The following is an 11,768-nucleotide window of genomic DNA, read 5'->3' as shown; positions in this document are numbered from 1 at the left end:
AGAAAATTATCAAACTGCCGAAATATATTTCTGCTCATATCATGTTACTCCACTCAATAAAACAGTATCTAATTATTGTGTCAACTAGCTTCTTCCAATTTTATTCCCCAACGCTACTGTTTCTGCTTAAGTCACTCATCTTTACTAAATAAAATACGTTTCAATAACTATAATGCCTAGTATGCAGGAAGGATGTATCATGTTGTTTACTTATTATTTATTTTTTGTTTTTCCGGAACGAAAAAGGTCTGTTGAACTTTGTAGGCGAGAGAATAATACTTTTAAAGCTTGTTTACAGGATTAACAATACTCGTTACAGCTTCAAAAAAAAAATAAGCTCCCTTTCAAACTTGTAAAACCACATTTTATAAGCCGCATACTTTCAAATTAAAGTCCATATCTAAATATCAATTATTGCTTCACTGGAAGAGCTTTGAAAATATATGATCTTTTATACTCCACCTTGAAGCAGGTGAAACACAGCTAATAAATACGTGCGTCAGTACCGTTCGCGATAGCCGAATTCGGTCAGAAATGTCTTGAAATAGCATCCACACTAAAATATGAACCCTTAAAAAGCTGCATCACTGTACACAGCGTTTGAATCATGAAGATATTTAATATAATGTTTTCAAACACCTGTAGCCGTAATAAAAGACGAAACAATTGTGAAGAATCAAGATGGCGGTCTCAAAGTGCCCTTGTTCGACCTTTAGCAATGTCATGTTTAAGTAGATGCCAAGATCTCATTGGTTCCTAAGCATCAACTTATAGTACCTTCAACCTTATTGGCTCTTGCAACAAACATCCCAACATACAAAGATACAAAGCCACAAAGATACATACGCTCACACCACTGACATATGAGCTATTTTTTCAAAATAGCTCAATAAAGAAAGAGAAAAAAAAACATTAAAATTATAACTTAAATGTAAGAACTATAATTGCTAATATGTCATATCCTAGATTAATCTAATCAGAAAATAATTGTTACATCGATCACTACATCCAAGTGACATACGGGCGGTCAGGGTCGAAGCTCTTCTTTTTATAGAACTCATTACATTGTTTTTTAAATAATGATAGGCTTAAATTAGAGGTCCTAAGTTTATCAGGCAGGTTGTTCCATAAATATGGTAATCTATTGAAAAAAGTGCCTTTAAATAATTCGGTTCTGACTTTGTTGATTTTTAATTTATTACTAGAATATGACCTTAATCTTTTGTCTGAGCAAAAGTCAAAATATCTTTCAACTGAATAGTTATAGAGACCACACTTCAGTTTATAAAATGTTGTTATGTCTTTAACTTCTCTTCGGTACACCAATGGGAGAAGATTGAGCTTCTGAAGGCGTTCATTGTAAGTTAAATTGGGTAGGAGAAGCCGCGTAGCACGTCGTTGGACACCCTCAATAAGCTTTATTAAGGTGACAGACTTTGGACTCCAGATTTCAGAGGCATACTCCAAATGCCAACGTACAAGGGCCACGTAGAGAGATCGAAATGTTGGCAGAAACTGATCGCTCCTGCTGCTGAGTGAACGACGAATAAAACCTAACATCTTATTAGCTTTGTTCACCTGGGCGTAGATGTGCTCATTGAATCGAGCATCACAAGTGATGAGAACGCCAAGGTCACGCTGAGCCTCCACTCTCTTAAGTGCCTTGCCTCTCATATTGTAATCATAAATTTTTGGATTGCGCTTCCTCGTAATCGTGCAAAGCGAGCATTTATCCATGTTAAAAGCCATCTTCCAAACATCACTCCATTCAACCAGGTTATCAATATCACCTTGAAACAGCACACAGTCACTGGCAGATCTAATAGTGCGGAACTCCATTTGACATCGTCGGCAAACAATGCCAATGTGCTACACTGAGACACAGCAAGAGGCATATCATTGTATCATATCATTAACTGACGCTTTCATAGCCGTCGCCGTCGTCTTTGCGTAAACTCCCTAATATCTTTTAGCACCAGTTGTAAGGCTTTACATCTGCCTTTTTGCGGGCTTTTTCTTTATTTGTCTTCTTTTCGCTTGGGCTTCTTCTTTGCTAGTCTAGGTCCCAAATTTAACCTGTCTAGGGGTAATTCCGTTTTATTATTGAATCTATTAGGCTGCCACATGGCCCTGGTTTGCAATTTCCCAGGGAGGCACAGCTAGCCTTAATCTCTTACAACTTTCTTCAATTTACACTCTACACCAGAAATACTAAATTTGGTTACGTTTTGTTTTTAGTGTTCTATTTTGAACACCAATCTGTACCATTTCATCATATTACCCATATTTTATTTTCCTCATTAGGAACGAGCTGGGGAAGGGGGGAAGGGTGTCATTTTTTTTCTTTCGGTCAAGAGGGGGATGTCCCAGGCTATTGTTGTGTTTGCTGAGCAAAACAGTGCCCACAGACCAGGGTTGACGATGTGTTGAAGTTTGTGACTCGGGAAAATGCCTGTTGTCCGTATTAAGCGGGTTAATTTTCGATAAAATATATGAGCTTTTTGTCGGGACAAACGAAACTGTCCGTTTTATACAGTGTACGGGTGTCCATAACGTGGGGTTTCATCGGATCTAGGTCTTTGCTGCTTACCAAATTGCCTAAGTCTAAAAAGTGGCCGCAGATTGCCATGTTTTCCAGCGAGAATGTCGTACTACTGGTTTCGATGTGTTCTTTCAGTACGGCCTTCGCGCTTGATTAATTTGGGCGTTTTAATATGGATCTAAGAATCGCCTATTCCCCTTGTTCCCAGTCAGTTTAGCCAAAATGTAATTGAATTAATTCTTTACTCACCTCTAAGCAGTATTTCAGCGATGTCCTTTCTTCCCACTTTCTCAAAAACATCGGCCAGTCTGCCAACAGTAGCATTATGCCCCTCCCTTTGGTTCCACTTCATCAAAATGGCCATTGCTCTGTCTTTATTTGTTCTGTACTTCTTTTGAACAGCAGAAATGAATAATGCTGGAATACATAGCAATGGTGCCACTTCAGACCAGCAATTGCCTACATCATCACTGATTTCTTGAAGCTGCATTTCTGTGACTTTCGTATTTCTTGGATCAGATGTCACTGAATAAAAGAAAAAAAGGTATCGTTATGTGTTTTTAATATCCCTTTCAAAAGAATTTACAAGTGGGAAACTTGGCTGTTTACTATTTAAATGGGCAAACTCGTTGGTTCACGGTTTGCGCAAACTGTATGCAAAATTTAGGACTAGTAGATTTCGTCCCAGAATCACGTTTACCGTTTTTTTGGTAATTTTTGGCATGAATCAAACGCACGGTGGCCTGGGTCAGGTCGTGCAGCCGGAATGTACCGTTTCCTCCATTGGACACGCAGAACGTCTGAAATTTCAGACCGGGATTTTTGTTGAACGAAAAGCGCCAGAAACCTCTTCAAATTATTTTATCTTCAGTAAGCAATTAAGAAACCAAGAGTGGCTTTGCCGCTGAGCTGTTGTGGTTAGTGCTAGGATTGTTGCTAATAGGGGAACTGAAGTTTTTAAAATGCATGTAAGGGCGGAGCAGAGAGGGGGTGGGTCATGAGGTTTTGAGCCTTGTGCAAGGGGTGGGTAGTGCAATTTTCAGCTACCCTTAGGGGGTGGGTCACCCTATTTTATTACATGGATAGGCACACCTTAGTTCTATAGCCAGATTTTACGCCCTCCCCTTGACCTGACAGATTTTATAAAGCCCCCTGAACACACACACAAATTTCAGTCCTCCCCCTTCATATTAAATTCTACGAGAAACCAGTTTAACAAGTTAAAGCTTTGTAACGAAAGTTGCTCAAAAGTTGCTCGAGAAAACGAGAAATGTTTTTGGTCTGATGCTAAAATATGCAAATTGTACATTTGCGGCGAAACCAGCGTTGCTAAATAACTTTATCCTCAATTAAAACCAAAAAATAGAATGAGCCGATAAAATTGTTGAATGACCTTCTTCCGTAGTGATACACTCAAGTGAGTCGAGTGTGAGCCTTCGTCCACCATTTTGAATTTTCTCTAAAAACAACCACTGACCTAGCATCCCGGTTACTTTTATTTTGCACCTATGATCTTTTCCAGGGGGAGCATTTGGCTCATTTTTTTACAGGAAATTCATAAATTGTCTACTAAAACATTGTGAAATGTTGAAGAAAGGCCAATTTAAGTACTAAAAGCTGCTCCAATATCTCAGCATTAGCAGATAACTGACGAAATTGCTAAGAATGCAAAAAGTTCTTGGAAAGAAAAAGTTGCCAAGCAACTTGTGGAAAGCCCTAGTAGACCTTAATACACATAAAAAACTTCACACACGCCTCGTACATTGACGCTCAAATATGCGCTTCCGCAGCGTCTTGTTAACAATACTGAACACTGGAATAAATGATAAATAATTTCGGTTGTGGAACAAAAAAGTACCTCGCAGACAGCATTAAAGCATTACAAAACATGCAAGCAAACAAAACAACCAACCTGTTTTATCGAGTTCAGAGCTCTTATTTTCTGACAATGCTTTTGGAAGATCAAAAATGTAGCTTTCTACAATTTCATCTATGACATCCAGTCTCTGAACAGCAGGATGTCTAAGGAAATCAAGAAGATCTGTGATTGTTGTTTTTGTAAGTATCATTTTATCAAAGAGTCCTGTTATTTTCCCATTTTCTCCTTCCTCCAACTTGTCCACATCATCAATTGACAACTTCATGGCTGCAGCCAAACCCCTCCAGTCATTAATGGTATTGATGTTCAGCATCCGTTCAATTTTTGTGCGTAGTGCAAAAGGAATGTCCTTAATAAGAGAACCTAAATTCAAACAAATAAACCAGTTATTAAAACTAGTCTGATAAACTGCTTTCCAAAATGTACATAAAAGATAAAAGCAACAAGGAGTGTTCAAAACTTCACAAAAATATTACAGTGCAACCTTGATATCCCAGTGGGAGGGGGGGGGGGGGGCTACTCCCACATTGCCATACCTATATCATATAATATCATATAGGTATGTGTCGCCCCAGTGGATTGGGTTCTTGGTCTGAAGACGAGTATAGAAAATTATACTATGTCAAACATATCATAGCCAAAATTATTCAAGTTAAGCCAGGATCCACACAATAAGCACTGGATACAGTTACTACATAATGTATAAACCATCGACTGAGACCCCGCCAAGCAAATTGAAACTAATTTAAATTTATCACTCTGACATCATTTTGTACTATGCTATTAAAACATACAGCTGTAGGCCTATATTAATTCAAATGAGATGTGGATCTTAATTTGCTATGTTCCTAATGCAGTTGCTAAGAACCATTTTTTACCCATTTCCTTCCAAACTAGCTCTACTGTGAGAATGCTGTCAACAATCAATAGCAATCAATAGCATGAAATACATTATAATAATTTATGCATTAGGTTTCGTGTATGAAACGCTAGGATGTTTGAATGAAAGTCATTACAATAGACCTTTTTACCAATACGACGGCCATATTGAATTAATTCGACTTAGAGAGTATTATAGGATGCCCAGGGGGCTGAGCACATTTCATTTGTATTTTCGAGCGCTTTTCGGAACATTTTTTCTTAAAGTTTTCTTAGAATAAGATTCTAATGGGAAAAAAGATCTTTGTGTCGTGTCGCTACGCTCGTTCGTAAAATATTGTTTTGCCACTCGAAAATAAAATTCATATCTTCGCGCCACCGTGTAATATCCTCTATATAGTCTTATTTTAATTGCTGTAATTTCCTTTAGGATCACCTGCTACCCCTCGTAGTTTTCTTTCTTCTTGCTCCAAATCATCTGCCAAATCAGCATTATTAATGGCGGGATCTAGTAAGGCTTGTATAAACAGGGTAAAAGCCTTAGGTCCTCTCTTTTCCAGTAAAGTGAGCATGGTTTGTGTTCCAGTGGTAGCCCCACGTTGTGAAGTTTTCGCCTCGATTTCCTCCAAGTCTCCAGTACTAAATATTGTTTTAAGATGTGCAGATAAAATCACTGGATTTGAAATCCTGTTCATTACTTCAGAAGTCTTGTTGGCAAGGACCTTTTTGTGAATAGGATCCATGGTCAGACAACAATTGTAGCCAAATTTTTAACTTGTCAGTATACCCAGCTGTCTTTATTTCTTCTTCTGCAAGGTCAGACAAAGCGTAACATTACAGTGTACCTCCTCACCAATGTGATGGTGAAAAATATGTTTCACAGTGATTCTCCCACCTTAAATCCTGGATTGTGGTCAATTGCAATTTGTTCAGCATGTCAACAATCTCATTACAGATGTCACTTTGAATTTGAGATGGCAGGTACGAGTATGACATTGAAATTGTCTATGAAGTGGGAATTATGTCCAGGAATATTGTCACTCTTTCATCTTCCTGTCCAATACGTAACAAGAAAATAATAGAGGAGATTAGTCACAGGTGATTCTCTTATAGATAGTACTGAACATTTACTCTTATCTTTTGGTGGAGTAAATTCCATTCAGCTTGTTTTATGATTTGAAAGAGTCATGAGTCAAGATGGGCAGGTCAGGGGTGAATACTGAACATAGTGATTAGATTAGTGTTAAGTACTGGAAATAGTGTTTAGGCTTAAACAATGTCATCAGTATTGATTAGACATTAGTGACTAATAGGGATTCCAGAGTTAAGCCCTCACTATGGTGATTAGGGTTAAAGGGGTTTAAGTCTCATGCGCTACAGGCATGCTCAGGAAATTGCTGTCTTTCCCTCCTCTTGCAAATTGTTTTTAGTGAAAAGGGGTTGGCAGTTGGCACTACATGTACTTTTGCTTCTGCCAAAATGCTGCTTGTTCCTGTAATTAGTACTCTTTAATTCTCTAAAGGCTAGATTATACTCTGGAGGGTTCTAATTTTAGACTGCGCCCAAATTTAATATGTGATTTCTGCTACTTATTTTGTTTTGTTGTTTCACTCTGCTGAGAGGTCATGACACACATATTGATTTTCTCCTATCGTTTTTGTTTATAGTCAACAGGATTTGCCGTCTAGTGTAAGAGCATTTCCTTTAACCTCTTTTGAAATGTAAAGCTTTTTATTCAGGCTAAATGAGGATTTATTGTTCTTTAATTTTCCCAGTGCCTTCCCAGTGTCTTCAATTTTCCTTTGTCAGTCAATGTGATGGTTTTGTGCAATGTTTTGTCACACTAACCCAACTCAATAGTGTTCTATATATGTAATGTAAAATTTCAGTGGTACTGTCCTTTTTTATAAGAATGTTTTTTTGGCCCAGGCTAAATAGCCTTATTTTCTGCTGATATTAGGCTGAAAATATTCAAATGTGCTGCATAATCTCTGTCACTGGATCCTTAATATTCATATCCTGCCTCCAATTTCACAGCAAGCTAAGACTGGAATATCTTATCTTCTAAAAAATACATTTGTGAGCTTTGGCTCACACATGGGCAGTTCAATGATTTGAAAGGGTTAGAGTTGTCATCCGATATTTATGACTCATGATCACTTACTGACTTATTTACACTAGGTTGCTGTATTTATTGCTCAGGCATTTCCATAGGAATGGCCAAGCTTAAAAATGGGCTTTGTTTTGCGAATTCTGCGAATGCACAAGATATAAGAGTATATTATGCCTCAAACAGGCCAGTGGACTAAACCAGCCACTTGCCTGCTGGGGCAAGCAAAGCCACCTGTATTCGGTAAAAAACTCAGTGATTGTAAGAATGAATTCTGTCATTTTCTAATTTGAAATCTTTATACCAAACGCACTTGCTGTTCTAGACCTACAATAAAAGATTGCAAGTGAACAGTTCAGTTCAATCAGTGACTGACTTTATGAGACCAGTTTACTAACAATCTCTTCCATATGAACATTTTTAAGAAGCCTTCTTGAAGTAGTAAGCTACCTACCAACAGAATTCGAAGAGAGTGCTTTTGATAATCTAGAGGGTCTTGTTGAAGGTGTTAGGAATGCCTCCATATTCAAGTTTAGTTGCTTTGCAGAAGAAGAAACAGAAAATCATGCAGTGTTTTAATTACTTCAATTAGCTTTTATGTAACTATATTCTTTCTCTTTATTTTGATGTCATTAATTTTATCTTTCTTTGTTCTTATGACCTCTACTATACTTACTGCAATATAATTAATAATCTAATTTTAATATGTTATTACTGTCTTATAGTCACACAAGCATCTTTTATTATTTTGGCTGAGCTCAACTTTGATCACTGTGGGTTTTTAGGTGAAGTTTTCTCATTTGAAGTTTTCTATACAGTTCAAGACTAAGCTCATGCAGTTTATATGCACCTAGCTGCACATGGGCAATTGTATTTTAGCAAAGTGCAACTAGTGGTCTATTAACAATGCTCTGTTCTGATTGGTTGAGCTACTACTAGGCTATATGTTATAGCCCAATCAAAACAATGACGGCTGAAATGTGTTTTTGCTAGCTAAAGTTGTTTTGTCTCAATTTTTTTGACCAACTGGTTGGATTTTACTAAAACAATTATCCCTCTTGCCCTCATGGCCTCTGAGTTAATAGCCCATTTGGGCTTGAGGAATAATTGTTATTAGTAAAATCCAACTAGTTGTCTATTATCAATACTGGGTTCCACAAAAGAAGCCTATTCTTCCATACTTGACAAAAGCTTCTCAGCACCCACTGCTGAAGGCAGAATTTTAGATCATGGTTTCACTAAAGAGGAAATTCCTTACATCTACATGCTCCCGTTCAAAATCTTGAAAGAACCAAAACTGATCATGTTCCAAGTCAAAATTATTCACGATATTTTAACTACCCAATCTAGCCTCTTCTGCGGGTGCATAACTGATACTGATGTTTGTCCTTTAAGCAACCTTGAAAGTCAATCTCTAAAACACTGAAAGCACTATTTTTATATGGTTGGCACAAAGAGTCAAGTAACTGGGAAGTGCTTAATTACTGTTTGATTGTTGCCAAATATAATGTTCTTGCTACAAGCGTACGCAACGGCGTCCTTGACTTTGACAGTTTTCTACTGCGTCTCAATAACAAAATTGATATTTGCACCATAGCTTTTAGATCTAACCGCTTATCACAATTTAAAAAAACATGGGCCAAACTTCTTTAGACAATTGAATGCTAGTGTCATTTCCATAATCTCCATAACACTTATTCCTTTACGTTACACTTTACTGCTGTACTGTTTCACTTATTAGGTTTGCGTCTTTTTCCCTTTAATTTAGTTTCCTTCCTTTACGAATTTAGTTTTTTTTTTCTCTCTTTATATATTATTTTCAGCCCGCTGCGAAAGTAGGAAATTGTTTTGAATAGTTAAAAGAACACATATTTGTAATTAATTTTTTTTTGTAAATAAATAAATATTAAAAAATAAGAAGAAGAAGAAAAAATAAAATGAAAAAAAATACTGCATTCTGATTGGTTGAGCTACTTCTAGGCTATACTAGTAGCGAAAAGCACCGGATTTTTGGCAGCAAAAAAGTATTAAAGTCTTGCTTTAAGTTGTTTTGTCTCGACATTTTTGACCAACGAGTTGGATTTTACTAAAACAGTACTTATTCCCCTCACCCTCATGATCTCTAAGTCAATAGCCCATGAGGGCGAGAGGAATAATTGCGGGGTAAATACAACAAGTTGTCAGCAGTGAAACAGCTAGGGGTTTCTTTTGGTTCAATTTTTCTTCCATCTTCCTTTGAAAGTAGGCAAGGGCCTCGCTGGAGGAAATCCCTGTTTCCCTGCCTCTTAATAACAGCCCTGGGTAGACCAGACCCATATTATTCAGGGGTAAACCCATATTTGATGGACGTCTTCAGAAGTGAATGAATTTTTTTAAAATATTTAGGGGCTAGAAGAAAAGGCAAGACCTCAATTGGTGGGTGGGGGGAAGGGTACGGATATTTATTGCAACAGCCCAATTAGAGTGGACTTTGCGCTCAACTTGAGCCTCCAGATTTGAATTAAAATTTCTTCGTATTTCGATGAGCACACGTTTTGAAATTTTCAAGTGAATCGTGTATGATTTCTGTAGTTTGCATTTAAGAACTGTTAATTCCAAAAGAACTGATAGTTCTAATATCAGTTAAGCTTAACCTTTTTTTAACAAGCATTCGTCGCCTCACTGCGTGTAATGTGTTTCATTCAGAGCATGTAAACCGGTTCTTTGCAGCCGCTTGTGACATTAAAAGTATAATCAGAGGAATAGAATTTCTAAAAAACAAACAAGATCTGATAAGCTTGAGCAAAATAAAAACAACTTCAATAATATTCCTCACCTCTATCCGCTATCTGTGGGAACTTTTGTCAATATGGCGGCGGAGCAGGCGGAAGTCGTTGCCCAGGAAGACTCATGGGAAAGGATGAACAAGCAATAGTAGAAGAGGGAGAGGGGTAGGGCGGTAGCCGTGGTTTCAATCCGGATAAAGAATTTTCTTAGTTAAATAACACAGCAAAGCAATTTTGAACAACTTAAGATGAACACTGTGTCCTTGAGATAATGTATAGTCATAGATTTTTTTTCGTTTCCTTCCATATAATTTACTGTCAGGGAGGGGTAAGAGGATCTGATTATTGTCATCGTTTTGTTTGAGCAGCGGCTGATAGCTGGAAAGGGTAGCTACTTAGTGTAAGAATCATTGTTGAGGCTCTCGCAGTTTCATTCATAACTAAAACACTATGAGGTTTCTTACATTCCATAGCTTTCTTAAGGCTGGTTTTCACTAGCGACGGAGTCGGAGTCGGAGTCGTAAGCGGAGTCGCAAGAGCGCTTATGATCTGGTGAAAATCAAAACTCGGAGTCGTAAGCGGGGTCATAAGCGCGACGGAATCGGAGTCAGAAGAATCAGAACGTTTCCATTTTCTTCCGACTCCGCTTACGGGCGCGATCCATTCAACCAAAATTTCCGGAAATTTCGGTCCAAAACTCAATGGATCGGTTCGGTCCAACCGGAAAAGTTTCGAAAAAAAAAGGTCCACCTTTTGAGGTGGTCCTCTTTTCCCGGTCGGACCGGTCTGAATTTTGGTTGAATGGATCGCGCCCTACGACTCCGTCGCTTACGTTCCGCTTATGATCTAGTGAAAACCAGATTGTCGGAGTCGGAAGCAGAAGCCGAAGGATAAGCCAATCAGAATGCACGTTCCCACGCTTTGTAATTGGCTTGGTTCTTCTGCTTCTGCTTTCGACTCCGACAATCTGGTTTTCACTAGATCATTAGCGGAACGTAAGCGGCGGAGTCGTAAGCGGAGTCGGAATTAAAATGGAAACGTTCTGATTCTTCTGACTCCGATTCCGTCGCGCTTATGACCCCGCTTACGACTCCGATTTTTGATTTTCACCAGATCATAAGCGCTCTTGCGACTCCGCTTACGACTCCGACTCCGACTCCGTCGCTAGTGAAAACCAGCCTTTAGCCTCGTATTATTTGTGCAGATGGCACACGGTACCGAAAATTCGGAAGAGAAACCTGTGCAAAAGCCAGAAATATCCATGGAGGCCCCTTCAACAAAAGATGAAACGCAAGCTACTGAGTCTAGCCTGCGTAGCAAGCGTTTCCGTTTGGTTTCGGAGCACAAAAAGACCATGGAAGGGGATTTTCGGTTTTGATCGCCCGAGAAATGAAACGAAAACCAAAAAATGAAAGAGGTGGGAGGGGGAGGGGAAGGAAGCAAGGAAGGAAGGAATGCATAAAGTCATGCTACTGTAATTAATAAATTATGTGGCTGCTTTTCTCATTATTGTATCACAGTTGAACCCCCACTAATGTTCCCTCCCTTAAATGGCCTCCTTTCTACTACGTACACTCTTTTTGTCCCAGCTAG

General features: G+C 38.4%; 1 protein-coding gene across 1 annotated transcript; it reads right to left on the bottom strand.

The window, feature by feature from the left end:
- Positions 1–4,287: 4,287 nt before the first annotated feature.
- Positions 4,288–6,043, bottom strand: LOC140925071 (uncharacterized). The gene is made up of 3 exons (XM_073375025.1): positions 5,737–6,043; positions 4,455–4,829; positions 4,288–4,355 (listed from the first exon to the last, which is right to left on the bottom strand). The coding sequence occupies exons 1-3, from the start codon at positions 6,041–6,043 to the stop codon at positions 4,288–4,290; spliced, it is 750 nt and encodes a 249-aa protein (XP_073231126.1).
- Between the last annotated feature and the right edge of the window lie 5,725 nt (positions 6,044–11,768).

This window comes from Porites lutea, chromosome 14, assembly GCF_958299795.1.
Source record: "Porites lutea chromosome 14, jaPorLute2.1, whole genome shotgun sequence".
NCBI classification, from domain to species: Eukaryota; Metazoa; Cnidaria; class Anthozoa; order Scleractinia; family Poritidae; genus Porites; species Porites lutea.
This window is presented reverse-complemented; position numbering and strand designations above follow the sequence as displayed.